Raw genomic sequence first — 21,115 nt, 5'->3', positions numbered from 1 at the left:
CTGAGACACTTACTTCCCTTCCAAACATTGACCCATCAATCAAGTTGGCATCCCACTTGCCTCTTGCCTCTAGGATATTCTTCTCTCCCCAAATGTTGTGCTGGGAAAATGGGAACAATGGCCTTTATTCAGGGAGACAGAGTAATGTCCTTTATGCAAGGAAACCATGAAATAGTCTTTCCTTGCTACTTCAATTTTTTAACCATTGTCCTATTAAAACCTGTTCTCATGAGATGAGACCCATCAATTATTATATAATTTTAAAATTACATAATTATGGGTAACTATTATGAAGACTTTTGGACACTATACCCAATCTGAACTTTGTAGAAGCTGGCCAGCACAGGGGCATCGCCACACATTTTCCCTATGCAAACTCATTTCATTTAGTTTAATTAACTGCAGTTTATTAAAAACAAAAATTTTAAATAAATATAAAAAAAAGTGTTGAAGCCATTTTGAGTAAACTTCTCTGGGTTCCAAGATGCCTGAGGACTGCATTTAGTTTGAAATAGTCAAGATATCATTAAAAATGAGATCAAAATAGATTCTAATATGCATCGATTTTCAACTCAGTAACACTTTGGTTGGACTGTCTTCAGAATTCACTTAGCAACAACAGCAGGATTCGAGTTTGGAGATGTTGAAATTTTATTCCCTTGAGAAAAAAACCAAAAAAAAAAACAAAAAAGTGAAGAACATTTTTTACTGTTCTAGTCAGTCTGACCAGAGGACTGAAGAGCATTGCACTGAAGAGAAAACTGGAGAATAAAAGGCTATCAACCAAGATTTCTCACTGTTAAGCAGCAGAAGGAAAACCAAAAAGCAAGTGAAGAATTATTTCTTTCTAAAAAAGAAAAAAAAATAGTCTACATCCAAAACCACATCTTGCAGAGTAAAACTAGAGCAAGTTTCCTTTAAGCTACAGGTTTTCCCTGAGTCCCTTTGTAAATGAGAGGAAAACCCCTTGCTTTTCAGCTTCTCTGCAAGCCTGCTCCCATGCTAAAAAAAAATTGGAGAAGCAAAGAACAAAGGGTCTGAGAAGCTTTTAGCTTCTGCAAAACCCACAGGCCTGGGCAGGAAGTGTCTGCCACTACTGCCAACCACCTGCCACCTCCAAGAGTGTCTGCCCTCCACTGCATCCTCCTAGCAAGGAAGAGCCTGGCTGTTTGCAGCACTGTGCACATGTACAGAGCAGACATGTGGTCATACCAATTTCTGGTGAGGAGCTTGTTTGCTGGTCTAAACAATCCTATTATAAAAGCCAACTCCTTGTAGCTGCTGAAGATGGGTCTGCCTCTCAAAATGTCTCAGCCTCAGTAGAGCCAGAGTCTTCCTTAGGCAGAGCCTCTGAGGTGCCCTCAGAGGTAACTGGTGGGCTTCAGAAAATGCCAACAGCTGTAATTCTTTGGTCAGGGATTACGTGATATTTAAGCTGAGAACAGGCGTGAAGCCCAGCTTGGCTCACATGCCGTATAATGGACATGGTTGGAGATTTACCTCGAGTGAGCCTCAGAGTCCTCCTCAGCAAATCTTGATAACAAGACCTACCTTGAAGTACAGGCACAGGATCTGTAGGCCCCATGAATGATGGGATCATGAAATGAAGTCTACACTGTTGGTTCCTCTAGTCTCAGGTTTTCTCACATTCACTTAAAGACACCCAAAAATCCTAACTTCTGTTCTTCTGTGTTTTGTTTTGTGACTGAGTCTCACAGTCAATACTGGCTTCATCTTCCAGTCTATCTACCTTAGTCACCCAAGTGCTCGATGACATCCATACATCACCACACCCAGCTGAGGGTTTGGCTCTTGACACTTTCCCCTAATTCGAAGGCCATTTTGAAAGCAAATGTCACCAAAATGATGAATAATTTAAAATTTAAATCATGGAGTCTAGAGAACAGGGAATCCAATAAAGACAGAAGGTGGGATGGATTAAATTGTATTCTATCTACAAAGAGAGAATAAAGGCAGAGAGAGCCAGGGTCAGCATGTGCATTTAGTGATGGTGGATAAAGGCAAGCAACATACACATTAGTTAGAAATGTGTTACTGAAAACATGCCAAGACAGAGGCCAAGAAAGCAGCAGTCTCCTGGCAGTGTGGAGGTGCAGGTTCAAGGCGGTCAGGTCTTGTCATGAGCCTTTGGCATTATTTGACTTTTTAAAACATTTTATTGGCACATTCATTTCACATAGTGAAAGGCTTTATAAATATAATTTCAGGTACATCAAAAACTTTGGCCATATTTATCACACAAGATCCTCCCTTTTCTCTGAGTGATATATATATATATATATATATATATATATATATATATATATATATATACATATATATATATATATATATATTTACTAAAAATTTTTAAGGAAAAATAAAACTGTTTAGAAAAACTACACAGTTGGGTTATAATGGACAGAGACCAAGAAACTTTTATTAACTTTTCAATGTGAAGGTGATGCACAAATGTATTGAGTCCATATTTTACAAATAAGTCGAAAAGAAATGAAGCACCCTAAATTGTGTGCCCCATCTGGATCAGTGACCAGCCTTTAAGAGTGGTTGAGTGTTCCAGTGACAGTGTGGGTGCCTAACACTGAAGTGGAAGCTGTCTGAACAGCTCAAGATGGGAACAGCCAAGTTAGCTTACTGGTGGTGCTCTGCTAGTGAACAAGGTTGGTACAATAATAGCAGCCACAAGAATAGTGTTCTCAATAGTGTGAGACTTTAGGAGTTTGCTTGCCCTAGTAATTTCAGGCTGGCTGGAAATCTGAGTTCAGAAAAATCTGTTGACTTATCAAGAACAAATAACCAGTAAATAACCAGTCTAACTGCTGCACTTGATATTCTAAGTCCTTGTCCATCCTGGGTGACTCCCTCTTTTACTTCTCACGAGAACTTAGAAAGCATTTTTGTGAAATAACTTTGCTGAAAGAATAGTTAAGAATAGTTTAAGCTAGACAGTGGTGGCACATGCCTTTAATCCCAGCACTTGGGAGGCAGAAGCAGGTGGATCTCTGAGTTTGAGGCCAGCCTGGTCTACAGAGTGAGTTCCAGGACCTCCAGGGCTACACAGAGAAACCTTGTCTCGAAAAAAAAATTATATTGGGCATATCAGATGGCAGAGGGAAATCTGTTGATGAGCAATGTACAACACTTAAATTATGAATGTACAGCACTTAAATTAGTAATCACTCTTGGCCATATATTAACACTTCAACAATTATTTTCAGCAAGAATTACTTTTGTTTCCATAGTTCTGAAAATGACGATGTTAGGGAAAAGTTTTCAATCGCCAATAAATAGCAAAACTAGGTAACCATAGGCAATTACTTTTCTCCAAAAATGATGTTTGGTGAATCTTCTCCAAACCACTGACCCTTAAGAATCCCTGTGTGATGTAAAAAAATACTCCTGAAGTCATTCAAGAATGTAGCCCACTTCCATATTAGAGAACAATTTCTAATTTATGGATTTTTGAAGGTTCTAAGATTTCATTTCCATCTTCACTTATGAGGCAATAGAAATGCAGAGATCAATTTCACAAAGCACTCCATACTTTTCCCCAGAGAAATTCAGGTCATAAACTATGTTGCAGCTTCTTCTGAAGGCAACAGTATACAGTGTAAGGGCGGGCTCCTTGCACCTATGCAAAGATTGGGTCAGCCAGGACATCACTGCCACTGGCATTTTTTTTTCTTTTTAATCTTTGTTTCTCCCCCCCCCTTTTTTTAAAGACAGGGTTTCTCTGTGTAACCCTGGCTGTCCTAGAACTCGCTCTGTAGACCAGGCTGGCCTCACAGAGATCTGCTTGCCTCTGCTTCCTGAATGCTGGGATTAAAGGTGTGAACCACCACACCTGGCTGCCATCTGCATTTTAAATAGTAATACACAGACTTAGTTTGTGCAGAACTATAAACACATTCTAATCATTAGCTTGTTTTTATGTAGACTATACTCAGAATTAGGGCTGTGCTTCTTAGAAATTCTGAATATCATTTTAAGTCTCTCTTGGTGGGTCAGCACAAAGTGAAGCAAAGGAATTCTCTTTGTGTGAAGACAAATGAGTCATAGGATAATTTTTGTTTTAAAAACTTGTTTCAGATGGACCAAGTGTGGTGGTGCACATCTTTAATCTAGGCACTGAGAGGCAGAGGCAGGAGGATCTCAGTTCAAGGCCAGCCTGGTCTACAAAGCTAGTTCTGGGACAGCCAGGGCCACATAGAGAAACTGTCTTGAAAACTAAAACCAACCAACCGACCAAACATCTAAATAAAAAGTAGAAAAAAGAAAAAGAAAGCTTGTTTCAGGGATTACATATTTAGTACAATGCTTGCCTAGCAAGCACAACATTCTGAATTTGGTTCCTGTTCTGTTTATAGTGAGAAATGACCATTCCTTCTCCTTAGGTTGGGTCACACTCTGTCTTGTTGTCATGCAATGGCAGTTTCTAAAGTGACAGTGGTGGGGTGAAGTCACCTTACTCTGTCACATACCTTATCTGTTCCCATAGGTCTGAAGGGAGATGTTACAGAGTGTGACTCTTTACTGGGAAGTAAACATATAGACTTAGTTACAGCTTCAGCTTTCACCTTTTTTTTTTTTTTTTTTTTTTTTTTTTTTTTTTTTTTTTTTTTTTACAAAACAGGAAGACTTACTCAATCCCTGACACACGAAGAAACTCAGTAAAAATCCCTACCTAACCTGTGTCCACCAACTCCCAAGGGAGTTCATAGATGAGCATGGTGGTCAAAGTGGGTAGGCGTGAGCTCTGTAGTTTATATGACACATAGTCCATAGATGAGCATGGTGGTAGTAGCGGGTAGGCATGAGGACTATAGTTTTTATGACACATCACAGATGTCTCTGCCCTTTTCACAAGGAGGGGATCAAATGTGCTATCAAAGCATTTGATAAACAACTCTGTGTCCGAGGAATCCAGCCTTGTTAGTTCATCCAGAGACATTTCCTCAATATCTATCAGCTATGATACAAATCATCTTAGGAGGAAATGCATGTTCTGTGGTTATCTTACACACACCAGGCAGATGAAAGACTCTTTAAAGAAAAGCTCTACAAGGCACCTGCCAGGAAATATGTCCTTAATTACAGTGAATTAAAACACGAAAGAAACTCCCATTAGCAATCCCTCATAGAGACACGAGAATAGATGTTAGGGCGTCAGTAGAAAGACAATACTCCTGAGAGAGTGCACCTCCCCTTCTATGAATAGGCTTATGAGCTTACAGAAGCTGGTCAGGCTGCTGTAACCCAGGCACTATAGACACGGTAGCGCTGCATTTTTGCAGCCACACACACATATTCCAGGTATACAGACACACTTGCCTTCGTGGCCCCTTTCTGAAATCACAGGTTTCTACTGGGGACCAACATGTCTAACAATTTTTCTTAACATATTCCTTAGGTCTGCTCCAGTGTATCTGCAGTGCCAAGCTGAGTGGCCTGGTAACTTCTGCTTAAAAGTTAGAGAGAGGTAGGTGGAAAGTTAGAACAGCTGTAGGAGCAGTTAGAAAGCTGTGAGGTTCTGCAGAAGTGAGGTGAAAGGTCTTCTAATATCCTACCTTCAGGTCAGCAGTGTTTCCTTTCTTTAAAACACACAGTGCCTCACATATCCCAGTGATTTTGTAGCTCTGATAGAATTCTCTCCCTTTCTCCTACTATATTGTAAATGCAAAGTGTGTCTGTGTATGTGTCTGTGTGTGATTGTAAGTGGAGTAGGTTGTAAGTGCAAAGTGTGAACTACATATTATTTGTGTAGTGTGTGTGTGATAATGTCTTTGTGTATGTTTCTGTGTGTGTGCATCCGTGTGTATGTCTCTGAGTTTATGTGTCTATGTGTATGCGTCTTTGTGTGCATCTGTGCATATGTTTGTATGTGCATGTGCATCTGTATGTCTGTTATATGTCTATGTATGATTATAAGTGTACTAGATTGTAAATGCAATGTGTGAATTACATATTATCTGTTTGGCCTGTGTGTGTCTCTGTGTGTGTCTGTGTATGATTGTAAGTACATTAAATTGTAAATTCGAAGTGTGAACTACACATTACTTGTTCAGTGTGTGTGTGATAATGTCTTTCTCTGTGTGTGCATCTGTGTGTATATGTGTCTCTGTGTTTATGAGTGTGTCTGTGCATGTTATCTGTGTGTGTGTGTGTGTGTGTGTATCCATGTGTGATTTGTAAGTGCATTAGATTGTAAGTTCAAAGTAATAAGTGCATATTACTTGTTTAGTGTGTGTGTATGAGTGTGTCTCTGTGTATGTATGTGTGTGAGTGCCTGTATGTGCAAGTATCTGTGTGTGCCTATCTATTTGTGTGTGTTTATGTGTGTCCCTGTCTGTATGTATATGCCTATGTCTGTCTATCTGTCTGTCTGTCTGTGTGAGTATATATATATATGCCAGACCTGCATGTAGAGGTCTGAGCACACCCTCCTAGACTTGGTTCTTCTCTCTATTATGTGGATCTCCAGGACCCAACCCAGGTTATTAAGTGTAGCAGTAGGTACCTTACCTGCTCAGCCATGCCACTGGGTCTCCCGAAGCTCAAGGTTTAAAAAAATTAATCCTGATGTTTTATCTCCTACCAGAGATAGAACCAGGTACACAGAGTTGCAGAGAGAAGAACAGAGCTGAGGAACTGGCTCCACACCTGTGGCAGCTGCACGGCATTCACCCAGCAGCCACCAGCAAGCACCAGATCACTACGAACAATTGACCGTCTCCTCAGGATACAAACACAGAGACCTCACACCCCATGGCCAGCAGGTTCCCCATACTATGGTGAGTATTTCTAGTCAGACATACCCCCTCTGGCTATAATGACTTTCTCTGGGGTTGCGCATAATTAAGAATGTGATCCTGGCCTTACAACTCTCCTGTGGGAGGCACAGAAAAGAGACTTTGTTCCAGAAGACTTTTCTTAGGAAGAAGGCAGGTAAGCTCAATGTACTAGTTTTAATATGTCTGAATTTCTGGAGCAGAACAGGGGTGGAGCCTGGCCATCACTACCACAAGAATCTAACACTGGGGTCTGTTGGCCAAAGGTCTCTGATAGCTCAGGTGCCAGTGGTAGTTTACATCAGAATCCACAAAGCAAGGAAAAGAGTTTAATGTATGAATCAGGTTTTGTGTTAAAAACAGCAATCTGGAGAGAGGCAGCATGCTGAAAGTGCAGAGAGAGCAGCTTTCCACCATGGAGAGAACCAGTGACTTTCGGAATGAGGTCATGGAGTCCGAACAGTACAGTTATTCCAAACAGGACAGGGCTGCTGCAGGACACTGCACTTGTATTTGACCAAGCACAGCAAGTAGGAGATCAGCAAGATGCTTAATACCATTGCGAACAAAATATCCCCAACCAGAAAACATTCCCGAGATCGGGAAATAAAAACAGGGACATTTCATATCATTTGCTTTATTTTTTTCATTGACAGACAACATAAATAACAGACATTTTTACATACACAGACAAGCTGTCCTTGGATACCGTCAGAATTCTGATGTACATCTTATACATTCATTCTTTGACTACATAGTATTATAAGTATCAGCCTATAAAACACATGGTAGTTATATTTAAATACACTGCAATGAAATAACCATAAAGGTTTACACAAGGCAGTAAAACACACTTTCCTGTGTGGCCAAGCATGTGGGGATGAAGCAGTGAGGAGGAGAGGCGGAAAACTTCCTGCTCTGATCAATTTAATGGGGCTTAAAGTGCAGGTGCAGCCAGGACCCCACCCCAGAAAATGGGGTTCCTATCTGTTAGCTGTGAGCAGCCTACAGTAATTAATGTGACAATAGGTGGATAAAACACATTTTAATTATTCTAGTTAGTTAAGCTACGCCAGGACTTACTGCAACAAGGACAACTGCAATAGGTTGTCAGTCTCTCCCCCCCCCCCTCTCTCTCTCTCTCTCTCTCTCTCTCTCTCTGAGTGAATACATTTACCATTTCTCTTTTGAAGATGAGCCCAGGGTCGAACTCTTTGTCTTCCTGGTAAGTAGTATCTCCAGTTAAATGAAGCCCCTCCCTGCCTCTGCTTCTGAGTTCTGCCTTAAAGGACCAGGGTTTTTAGCATGTTGCAGTGGACAAGGCTTCTCTACCATAATCTCCACCTCATCCAATGCAAACATACATAGTTGTCCTTTCTAAAGCACTAAGAATCTCAAATTACACAGACCTCCCGTAGCTTCTCAATAAACATTGATTTTTTTCCAGAATCTGGAAACTATTTTCAAATGACTGCTCAATCTTGGTGACTTGTGGCACACTGTCCCAAGACCTGCTTACTTTAAAAGATGAACATACTTTAAATCTAAAGCATTTCACACCAGAATCTAAAGCTTCACAATTAAAGGGGGACATTAGATGTGGAATTCTTTCCAAAATACTCGAAAAGCATGAAAGGGCTGGGTTTTTGTTTGTTTGTTTGTTTGTTTTTGTTTTTGTTTTATTGTTTTTTGTTTTTTTCTGGGAGATTTCTTTCCTTCCTCCCTTTCTTTACTTCATAATAAAATTGCTCCATTGAAGCTGACTAGAAACAACGCAAGCATCACCAACAGCAAATATTTCTGTTCTTTGCTTTCTCTGAGAGGACAGGCGACTAGTCAGGGTGAGGAAGATGGTGGAGGTAAATCAGTTTCAAAGGTGGGTGTGGGAAGCCAGCACACATGCTGCTTAACGTTTAGAACACACAGCTGGCCGGCGAGAAGCTCAGTGGAACGCAGACAGGTAGCAATTATGATGTACGTGGTAGAGCTGTCTTTGCAGAGAATGGCCTCTGCTTATGGTGTCACCCTATAATGGTGAGAGGTAAATGTTCACAGGCTGTGAACATAAAGCAGGATACATAAACTAAAAACTAAGAAGTTCCCTTAACTCTCTGGTTCGTGCTTCATTTGCTATTACCAACTATTTCCTTGGGTTGACTTTTAAACTTTGTAATACTTCCATGCATAATACTGTGATAATGTCAGCTGTAGCTTAACTCTAGTCAGCATTTCACTGCAACAGAGAAAACACATCTCTGGTCTTAATCAGAGATGCACAATTCTTAAACATTTATTTAGATTTTAATTTTGACATATTTTAATTTTTTTAAAAAAAATCACAAAACAAACATTAAGTAAGGATCTGTGATATTCTGACACAGTCTATGACAGGGTGGATAAAACACATTTTAATTATTCTAGTTAGTTAAGCTACTCCAGGACTTACTGCAACAAGTGCTTTGCAGGTGACTTGATACTCTACCCTGCATCATGTGCAGCTTCAGAGTAACTTGAAGTTAACTGGCAACACACACGCCAATAAATTTAGAAGAGCTATTTTTCATCTCTGGTTTGCTCTCAGCCCAAAGGAGCTATTGAATAATTTTTTTATGCTGGGGAAATCTGAAAGCCAGTCACTAATTTGGTGCCTCCAATTTATAAAACTGTGAAAACCATTGATTAAATAATCGATGAATTTCAAATCCAAATGGACTTCAAGCATCAGTGTGCTGCTAAGGTGCCACCACTTTGCAGCCTGCCTGTGAGTTTTAGGTTTCATCATTAACTTATGGGACATTCTATAATATTTTTCTGTAACTATGTCAGGAAATCTTTTATAAGATCAAGAAAAATTATGCAAAAATATACATATGCATTTCATTTCAGAATAGTTTAAGCCTATTGTGATTAAATATTTATTTATTTAAAATGTCTTGATATACAGCATTAGGCAAATTGATAAATCTCAAATTGTTGTGATTATTTTCTGAGATGCTATCTTTGTGTTGCCTGGCTGGCAGGAAATCACTACATAAGCTAGAGTAGCCTCAATTTGAAATGATCTTCTGGTCTATACCTCTGTAGTCTGAACTAGTGGCATGGACCACAACGCCTGGCTCTAAAATAACCATAAAACATTTTGTTTCTCCAACTGAAGAGTATTTTTTAAGACAGTCACTGAGTCCATTTTATTTGAAATGTTAACTCTTTGTATTTGACAACATATTGTCTATCCTGTCTATGATATAACATGAGGTCTAAATTTATTTGAAAACATAGACATTAGCTAATTTTACATGTGTTTCTGTATTTCAAATATTCTATATATATTCCAAATATATTCTATATTTGGTCTCTCCATGTGGTTTTCTGGGACTCTAATACTTTCAAATTCAAGAACAGACTGTAATCTTATGTAAGCATTCTTCTTCCTGTGCATGCATGCGCATGGATAAATGAGCTCTGTGGGAGTGACCTTAAAGATCAATGAATTGACCTTGAGAGCTTGCTTGGAGTGCCTTGGTACTGCTGACTGCTGAAATACTGAGAAAGAGGGACATGAAAGAGTTCTGTGACAACTCCTAATCCCACCCTCCTTCACTCTCCCCCAAAGTAACAGACTAGACAGAAAGTCATCAGAAAGAATTCTTAAAAATTGTGATAAGGATGCTGAAGTGTAGTTCTCTACAACCGATGGCTTCTGATGGGGTGTGTACGGGGAAGGACTCAGTTTCTTTACGGGGCTGGTCACCAGGAGTTTGATCATGCTCCAGTGAATATATGGGCAACACAAACTGCACTTGTTTTTTGTTCTTCATCTTTTTGGGGGTGGGGTGGGGCTGGGAGGACTGGGAAGTGAGGGTGCTTGGGGTTCATCATGAGAAATTTCTAAATAGTCAATAAAAATATTGTTAGGAAAAAATAAAGACCAGTGAATTGAACTCAGGAATGAGATATCCCCTTCTGTCTGCAGAAGTCCACTTCCTGTACAGAGAACCTCTGCAGCATACCACTGAACTCCCACCATCCAACACTGAGACTCGGGAGACTTTTACTTCTCATCCTGGACTTGCCAATGGCTTCCCAGGTTAAAAAACAAAAACAAAACCTCACAGTTTCTTCCCTTGCTGCCTCCTTTGAAGCTTGTTCAAAAGTAGCCATCCATTCACTCCTACCATGGAATCCCTGGGCAGGAACTGATTTTATTGCCTAGAATAAGTTTCAACCTCTTCTGGTTTTATAGCTTGATGAGAACTGATGTTCTTTTCATAGTGACTCCCTTTACAAGTTGGAAATATATCCTTTAGATTATTAACACAAATGACACCATGCTATAAAACAACACAGCAAATGCCTCTAAAGGCATATCTCTGTTTACTCAACTAAATAAGAAATCATTTGCTTCACAGGTTGGGCGAGCTATAACAAATGTGTCAAAAGCAGAAGTTTGGCAGAATCTCATTCACTCATCCATCTAACAATGTTTATTGGAAAGTCCTATATTTCAGGTGCTACAGTAAGTGTTGGAAGAAATATTAAAATTACACTTCACCACTCAAACCCAGCTGTGTGTCTACCTGATCACAAGAGGGCTCAGGAGTACCCCAAAGCAAAGCCTTTTTGTTATAAGGTCATTTAATTATTGGGGGAGGAGACTTTTGTCTTATACTCTATAAATCATATGAAAGGGAAATTTTAATAACAGGTATAGGTTTGTTCTTGTCTTTATTTTCACATCTGGATTATGGAGCCATTCTGGATGATGGCAGTGCCTCCACTAGACTTTAAGTTCTGACTCAGTTTGACCTGATCTTTTAGACTGATTATCCTAACTGTCCTAGGCCGGTAAGCATAATTCATCTAACAGATACAGTGTAACAGTTACAATCAACCCTCATCCAAACTGGTACTAATGACAAGAAAATGCCATTATGTAGGAAGCTGAAAGAAATCTTCAGCTTTGGAGAAACTAGAAAACAATAAAGTACAAATCAGAATCTTCACATTAATTATTAATGAACTTGCAAAAGGAGGGTGCCAAAGAATAAAGACAGTTGTCTGGGATTGTCCTGAAGGAACACAATGTTTGTGGGGTAACTTTTAAGCTCTAGAATCCCAAAGCTCCTGCTTGTGATTTACCTGTGAGACAAGGAGACATTAAGCCAAAGGGCCAAGCCTGTGCCCTTGTAAGCTGTGTGAAAAGCAAACCTAGCCACAGAGCTAAGTGAGAGTGCTAGCCCAAGGGCAGGGCAACGGCTAAAAAGTCATCATTAGTATTCCTATCTTACAAGAAAGCCAAACTATGGCAAATCTTTATTTAGTTTCTAAATTTCTATTTGTTCTAGAGTCAGAGTTGGTATTTAAAGACCAGAGAACACTGGGAACAGGACTAACCCTCAGTTCTCAATCCAGCCTTTAGGCAGCATTCTGAAATACAGTTCATGACTCTCATAGATCAGTTAGGACTTCCCTCCAGGCTTCTAAGAATGCAAAATGTATTCAAAGGAAAGAACATTCTGAAACAGAGGGCAGACATAAACTGTCTTGTTTGCAGCAAGTGGAGTTGTCTCTTATTCAATTAAGGAATAAACTTCCATACCAACCCAACCAAAGTTAAGTTTTATAAAGTTATGAGCTAGTAATCTATTGAACAATATTTGAATAGCATCAGGACAATAAATATATGGATATGTTATACATTCTCAAAAACCCAATTAGATGCTTTAAATTTTGAGTGGAAAAAGTGTGTCAGAAAAGTTACAGAGACAATGATGAAAGAGAACATGACCAATGTCCTCAGACAACACAAATCAGCCCTGTGGCTTCATTCCTTGCCCAGGGGTTTACACTCCCAAGTCCCCACACAGTGTGCTGTGGCTGCAACCATCCTTACCCCCCAAGTATCTCAAGGTCATTTATCAGTGTTTCTTCACATAAATAACCCCATATTCAGTTAACTCTGGCAAAGACTCAAAATGCTAGAGTGTTATTAACAGATTTCCCTTTGTTTGTGTTTCAGGATTTTGGCACAGAAAGGATTATCTATGTTTCTCAGACCATCTAGCTTTATATCAAAAATTCCACTCCAAAACATAAACAGCAGCATACCAGAGATGCCTCAGTCCATAAGGGTTAGGGACATTGGCTGCAAAAACTGTGTCTATGTTCATTGGCTGTGTTCTCTCTCATGGCCCTGGCTGTACTACTTCATTAGACAATGAGATGGCCTGCCCTTTCTGTCCATCACTAGAGCAACTGGAGACAGCGTTTGCTACCTGGCAGAACTTCCGAAGAAGGATCTTTCTTAGCAGCAGATAAACCCAGGGATCCAAGATCTGGTTCAGCGAAGCCAGGCGAACTGCAATTAGAAAGGAATTGCACTCCTTCTCCTTTCCCATCTGTGTCTTGCATTGCTCAACCGACATCTGATTGAAGATCATTTTCAACATCATTATCTAAGGAAGAAGCACAAAGAGTTGTTGCAAAGCTTGACAAAGTCACACACATCTCTGCAGAGCACCTGGCACAGCCTGTATTTTCATAAGCTCACAGCTGAACGCTGAATTGAGTGTCCATCCAGACACTGTAACAGATTGCTGCTCTAAGTTGAGCCTGTTCTATGAATTTCCCCACATTTTAGGAGATTTGACAGGACATAGTTTTGTAAAACACATGGGCTCTTGGTTCTTGGCCTTTGAAATTTAAGAAGCCTGGATATAATACATCTCAAAATTAGCTAAATTCAGCAGTAGGCTGGCACCCAAATGAGACTTCAGAAATAATGATCTGAGAACACAGTAAGGATAAATGTCAGTAATTCTAATTAAAGTCTTTCATTGAATAAAGATGTAGAAGAAAGCCATCGGTGGCTTTTGTTTCTCTAGTGTGGGTACTGTGGGACAGTATTCACATGGTTTAGTAAACTTAAAGGTTAGGACTATTACCACTTCCTTTTTACAATTTCAAAAACTATAATTTAATGATGTGAAATGGCTGAGCCAAATTCAAATTTAAGTTTATTAAAACTAACAAGTTGTGTGGTTGCAGAGATGGCTCAGAAGTTGAGAATGCTGGCTGCTCTTCCAGAAATTTTGAGCTCAGTTCCCAGCACCCACAAGGTATCTCACAACTAACTGTAACTCCAGTTCTAGGGGATCAAACCTCTCTCTCTCTCTCTCCCTCTCCCTCTCCCTCCCTCTCCCTCTCCTTCTCCCTTATTCTCTCTCTCTCTCTCACTCTCTCTCACTCTCTCTCGCTCTCTCTCGCTCTCTCACTCTCTCTCTCTCTCACACACACACACACATGCACGAACGCATGTACATGCGCGTGCGCGCGCGCGCACACACACACACACACACACACACACAGAGTGCACATACATACATGCAGGCAAAACATATATTCATATAAAGTAGACATGAATTTTTTGCGTAAAGTAGATACAAAAAACTTCATCATACAAGTTATTTTACTTTTTAATCTCTTTGTGTGTTGGTGTGAGTGTCTCCATCTGCATGTTAAAACAAACTCCAGGATGGAGGGCATTTGGTGCTATTCTTCAACTAGTATAGTCCCAGTGTCTAGAGTCTAGACCAATATTTAGCAAATAGCAGATGAACATTTGACAAGCGTTTATATTTGAAGGACTATATTACATGTACATATATGAGTGTAACACCATGTAGCATATGAGTGGCATATAATAAGTATATGTGAGTAAATATCGGTTTCTTTCATCTGAAGAAAATGTAACAGTTCTTAAGTATATGAAAAGATGTTCAAAATCATTAGATGTTCAGAATCATTAGAGAAACAGCAATAGTGGAGGAAGAAGCATTTTAAACTCACACAGCACTGTAAATGAGGAACTGTGGTCACCAGAAGTATTACTGAGAGGTGTGGCAAGGGTGACCCCCTACATAGTGGGAGTGGGTATGAAACCTGGTGCAAACATAAAGAATGTAATTTATATCTTCACTGGAGCAATACTAAGACATGGTTGGGTCTTTCTGAGCAGAAGTGTGTGCATTGCTATCCCCAACAGTGCTGTTCTCATGACAGTGAGAGAGAGCAATGACCCAGGTGGCATATTATGAACACAAGCAAAGACAGGGGCTGACTTCACCTTCTAGACACATGTGACTACTAGTCATGTATCTACAAGGTGTTTTAGAGTTACTAATGCTTCAGTCAAACACCATGATCAAAAATCAAGTTGGGTGTGGGAGGTTCATTTGGCTTGTACTTCTACCTTGTAGTCCATCATTGGAGGAAATCAGGACAGGAACCTGAAGAGGGCCAGAACCTGGAGTTTGGAACTGATGCAGAGGATTCTGACCTCTGCAACTGAGCTATAAGCCAACACTCATATATACCCATCATACACATATGCACGCATGCACACACACACACACACACACACACACACACACACACACACACACGGCCATGCTGCTTACTGGATTGCTCCCCATGGCTTGCTCTGCCTTCTCTCTTCTGGAACTCAGTACCACCAGTCCAGGGATGACAATAACAATGGGCTGGGGCCTTCCACATCAATCACTAATTAAGAAAATGCTCTAATGCTTGCTTGCCTACAGTCAAGTCTTAGGAAGGCATTTTCTAAGTTGAGATTTCCTCTTCACAGATGACTCTAGCCTATGTCAAGTTGACTAAATTAGTCAGCACACAAGGCTAGCACACAGGTACTGGATAGCATTATGGATACTATGTGTTAAATAAAACATTATTAAAATTGTCACTTTTTGAAAAACATATTTTTAAAGAATTTTTATTTTAAACCTATGGCCACAGTCTCATCCTAATCCAAAGCCTTCCACTCACATTTGAGTTGGAGCAGTAACAGTCACTGAGACTGGTCCTGCTGTGCAGTGAACTTTGTGTTCTCTAGAGCTCATGTCTGAAGCCCTAATACCCACTGTGATGGGGCCAGAGCTGGGGTAACTCTGTGATGGTTTGTATTTGCCTGGCCCAGGGCATGGCACCATTAGGAGGTGTGGCCTTGTTGGAGTAGGTTTGTCACTGTCAGTGTGGGCTTTAAGACCCTCATCCTAGCTGCCTTGGAGCCAGTCTTCCAGTGGCCTTCAAATGAAGATGTAGACGTCTCAGCTTCTCCTGCACCATGCCTGGATGCTGCCATGCTCCTGCCTTGATGATAATGGACTTAACCTCTGAACCTGTAAGCCAGCCCGAATTAAATGTTGTTCTTATAAGAGTTGCCTTGGTCATGGTGTCTGTTCACAGCAGTAAAACCTTAACTAAGACACTCAGTTTAGATGAAATCAGACGATGGAGCCCCTGAGATGAGATCAGAGTCTTTATAAGGAAAGAAAGAGATAGCAAATCTTTGTCCTGGCTGTGTAGATGCAGCCTAAAGACGACCATCTACAAGATAGAAAACTGGTTTTTATGGGGAACTGAATCAAGAAGCAATTAGACTTTGGAGTTCCCCGACTCTAGAACCATGGAAATACACACCTGTCATTTAAGGTGGAGCATCTTAAACTGTGGGGTTGTGATCCCATATGAGGTCATGTCATTGAATGTAGAGATTTAAAAAAGAAAATACAGCTAAAGTATAAGACTCTTGCATGTGTAATGACCAAAAATTGAGTGAGTCCCAGATATCTAGATGTGCAGGCCCAATCTGTCTTTACTGCAGTGCAGCCTTGGTTCTGAACATTTAACACATGTGCTTTTTTCTGTGTGTCGTATCATGCGACATGAGACCTACACCACTGTCTTAAAACACCTCAGCTCAGACTTGAGATTATAGTGATAGTAATTTCATGGATTTTATTGCACAAACAGGTCTTCTGTTATTCCAGAAACAGGACTGTTTTCTTATTTAAAAAAAAAAAAAAAGACTTGTACTGTTCTCCAACTATCTCTCCTGGCAGGTATCAAATCAGTGTATCTTTGGGTTTGAACTGTATTACAAAGTTTTCAATTAAAAATAAAACTTTTTTTTTAATGAAGAGAATACCTAATAATAATAATAATAAAACTGTTTGAAAGGCATCTGCACAGTGAAGGAAAGGATCAGAGGGGTGAGAGGAATCTCTGCCAGCTATACATCTTACAGCAGATTAATATCTAGAATACACAGAGAAATAAAAAAAAACCCAAAAAAACAAAAAACAAAGCACCAAGGAAACAAACAACTCTAGGGTCAAACGGAGCTTATAAAAAGGCCAAGAAGTATACAACATCCTTATCAACCAGGGAAATGCAAATCAAAACTTTGTGATTTCATCTTACAGTGGACAAGACTAAGAAAACAAATGGCAACAGATGCATCTAGTGAGGGTTCCAGAAAAAGGGACCCTCTTCCTTCACCCCTGGTGGGAATGCGAATGGAAATGGTGTAGACATTGTGGGAATAAGTGTGAAGATTCTTCAATACACCATTAATACATCTGCCTTATGACTGAGCTGTACCAATCCTGGGCATATACCCAAAGGACTCAACATCCTGTTATAGAGGCAGACACCTGCTTATTCGTATTCAATGCTGTTCTCCTTAGAACAACAGGGGATGAAAGTAGCTGAGATGTCCATCAGCTGATGAACATATAGTGAGAATGCTTAACTTACATTTTAAGGTACAGTCTAATGAAATTTTATTTAGCTGTAAAGAGAAATGAAGTTACTAACTTTTCAAGTAAATGTATGATAGAACTTGGGACTGGAAAAATTCATACCAAGTGAGATCACCCAGGCCCTGAAAAGCAAATGCCATATCTTTCATCTTAAATGAGGGTGCCAGCTTCAAATCTTTCTATTTGTAGGTTTAACATGAAATGCTGGTGAGTACCAGTAGCTAGAGATAAGTCATGGGGAGACGGGAGAGTGGAACACAGGAATGGAAGGCTTGAGACAAGAGGGGTGGCATGGGAAGGCAGTACACAGGAAGTGGGGTACTCAAACTAAGGATGGTGGGAAAAACTGTAAGTTTCCTAAAATATATGCATATAGGAAAGGGTGTAAAGGGAGCTTCCTACATGAGGGGCAGGGGGGCAATCCTCCTATCAGAAGCCACAGTTACCAAACAAAGAACACAGTGCCAGGTACAGAGAACTTCCCTTTGAGTTGTTGGGAGGGCATGCCCCAGAGTCCCCCCCAAACAATGACTTCGGCCTTTGGTTACCCAGAAGAGCTTGGGGATAGCAGCTTATTGGTGAGAATACCACTTGCTTTGGTCACAGCATATAGGAAACAGAGCAATGATGTGAACTCCTGGACACACTGACTGCAGCCCCGGGACACCCATGTCAGACAAACCTACAGAGCTCTGAGACACAGTTCTGTGGCTTCTGAGGTTCCAAGCATCTAATAATTTGTTACAGCAGCAGTGGAAAATTAGTATCTCTCCCCATACTGGGCTCCAATAAACAATAAAGAGCATGAGGAGTAAAAACTCTGTTCTTGCGTAGGGAATAAGCTTGTTTACAGTCTTCACTTTCTCAGGAGCATTATCAAGAACTATGAGATAAAAGTAAAACATCCTCATGAACTCCTGCCCCAGTGACCTCGATTTCTATGTTGACAACTGACATAGCTGAATGCATCCTACTCAGCAGTGTGTGGATAGGAGCTCAGTGTATTTGATTAGAAGCTTTAAAACTGCTCTTTTCAATCCATTTGTTTTTGTAACAAACACTCTAATCCTCTTCCCCCTTATTTTAAACAACTGTAAAAGTTCTGCCTTCCTCTCGCAGAACCTTGTAAAGTGCAATCATCTAAAAGCCAAATGTATTTGGCCCCTCACTGCTTTTCAGGAATTGTTCTGACCATGCTACTTAAAACTGCTTGTATAAATATATATATATATATATATATATATATATATATATATATATATATATATATATATATGAAGATTTTCTTTTATAAAATGAAGTATTACATTTCTTAAACTCTTTGTGGTCATGAATATTTATAACATGATTTATTAAAATGAGATTTTAGCCATTTTGCAAAGACCTGCTTAATAACTTAATTTTATGAGACTTATAATTTAACATTATTTTTATGGGGCTAGCATAGGTTTCATGTGCCATACACTGGTTAGTGGTTGGTAATTTCCTATAATTTCCCACTGGCAATGCAGTGATTCTAAAATTAGTAATAAGCTCTCTAAGCAATAGCTGGCACCCGGGAGGCCACACCAGTTCTTCCCAGAAATCATATATATATATATATATATATATATGTTCATATTCTGCACTTGGATTTTGTTTTGTGGCAGTAAGTTTGGACTTCACATACTTAGAAATTTTCAGAACTAATCTTCATGTTTCAGATGTGCCTTGCCTTGAGTTGTTGGGCAATTGTATCACTGAGAATGACAAATAACTATACCCAGACAAACAAATTTGTGTAGCAGAAATTAAAACTGGCAAGCTGCTCCTAGGCGCCATGATGGGACGTTTATACATCCTTACTTCATTCCTAATGTAATTCTTTAAGGGAAATTTCTTCATAAGCCAATTTTTATCTATGGTGTTTTGCTCTGGACTTGGTTGGGCTACAGTAGTGCAACCTGCTCCACTGGAAATTCCCATTCTTTGATGAACTTGTTGCTCTATTAGACTGAAAACCAGTTTGGGCCCTTTCAAGCCTGTAATTGCATGATGTGGAGAATCCCTGGAGAATTAGGAAAGGGCAGCCACCACTCCAAGCTGCTGCCCTGTTCTCTCTGCTTAACTAGTTTGGTCACCTCTGGGTCCCACACTGCTGTTTCTGAGGCTACCCTTGTTTATCTGATGTAAACACAGGGTGACACATAGCTCACAAACACTGAAGACAAGACTGACAGTGTCCTTTACTCTCTTGCTGGCTTTGCCACCACTGATAGCTTTAGGGACATCCTCTGCTCTCTGGGTTTTGCCAGCTACCAGCTGGACCAGAGGACCAATGTACAGTCATATGTTTGGACTTTCTTTGGTTACTTATGGCATAAAGCTGTTTGGGACAGAAAACAAACACAAAGGAAGAAGCTATGAAGCTTCAGCTATTCCTCACGGGGGAAACTTCACATCTTTGGAGTAAATGAAGAAATACAAAGTTCGGAGATTGTGGCTGGGGATTCATGAAGCTCTGGGAAAGGTGAGGTCTCCAGAGCAAAACTGAAGGCCATAGGCTGACACACTGCCCAAGAGTCAAAGTCCTCTCACAATTCAGACCCAGTTCTGATTGCAATCGGAGATAGGCACTTAGCTTTAGATCTCCCAGTTCACCTTCTCAGAAGCGTGACTAACATAGGCACGCTGCCATCTTTTTCATCTGGCAGGAAACTTGCAAACTTGACTGCTGGGTAAGTATAATCAGCACCTTCAGTCTACACAGGCCGCCTGTTCCTAGCCAGCCTCTGTCCTTCTGTAGGGCAGGCACATTTCTACAGCAGAACACTTAACAGTCAGAGACAGGACAGTGCAGGAGAGAACCTGCAGGGACACATGTATTCTCCTGCCATAGCTGCTTTTTTGTTGCTATGACAAAACACTGACCAAAACCGGCTTGAGGAGGAAAGGGGTGTTCTGGCTTACATACATCCCATACTCAAAGGAAGCCAGGGCACGCGCTCAAAGCAGGAATCCAGAGCGAGCCTGGAAGCCATGCTCCTCTTTGGCCACCACTTCAGAGTTTGCTTCCAAGATTCTTGCTTTTTTTATTTCTTCAAATGTAAGTTAAGTAAAACCCAAACCACTCAATTTTACTACCATAGTAGTGCTTAAAGAAAAGAATTGAAAATGTTAGTTTAATATGCATACTATTGATATCAACATAAAAATATATATTTATTTATTAGTTAGTTGGGGGTTTTTGGTTTTTTTGTTTTGTTTTGGTTTTTGGGGTTTTTTGTGGGGTTTTTTTTTTTTTTTTGGTTTTTTTGAGATAGGATTTCTCTGTGTCTGTTATCCTAGAAATCACTTTGTAGACTATGCTGGCCTTGAACTCACACAGATCTGCCTGCTTCTTCCTCCCAAGTGCTGGGATTAAGACACTGTTAATGCTATGTTTGTTATTGAATGCCTAGATATACAGGTAAGACAGACATCTTTGAATGCAGTGGCAACCCCTGACAATTTGGGGTGGGTGGTGGGCTGAGCTGTCTTCATAGGATCCATAGGGACACATTGCAGGCCTGGGCATGCCTTCCTCCTTCAACTACCTTGGAGCCTCAGGCTATGTTTGTGTCTGTCAGCCTAGATTCACAGACAGGAACCTAGCAAAACTGCTCCATGAGATGCTCTACCCAACAGCTGAGCTAAACAGATGCA

At 40.2% G+C, this 21,115-nt stretch overlaps 1 protein-coding gene across 4 annotated transcripts in view; it reads right to left on the bottom strand.

Moving 5' to 3' along the window:
- Ptger3 (prostaglandin E receptor 3 (subtype EP3)) overlaps positions 1 to 21,115 on the bottom strand; it is a 77,938-nt gene that overhangs the window by 26,530 nt on the left and 30,293 nt on the right. For 2 of the 4 annotated variants that reach the window (NM_001359745.2, NM_011196.4), the window contains exon 2: positions 13,085 to 13,264. The exons of the other annotated variants lie outside the window; for them this stretch is intronic. In NM_001359745.2, coding sequence (NP_001346674.1) covers positions 13,085 to 13,264 — 180 coding nt within the window. The remainder of the gene's footprint in view (positions 1 to 13,084; positions 13,265 to 21,115) is intronic. 4 annotated transcript variants of the gene reach the window in all.

This window comes from Mus musculus, chromosome 3 (assembly GCF_000001635.26).
Source record: "Mus musculus strain C57BL/6J chromosome 3, GRCm38.p6 C57BL/6J".
Lineage (NCBI taxonomy): Eukaryota > Metazoa > Chordata > Mammalia > Rodentia > Muridae > Mus > Mus musculus.
Note: the sequence above shows the minus strand (reverse complement) of the source record. Positions and strands in the feature narration are given on the sequence as shown.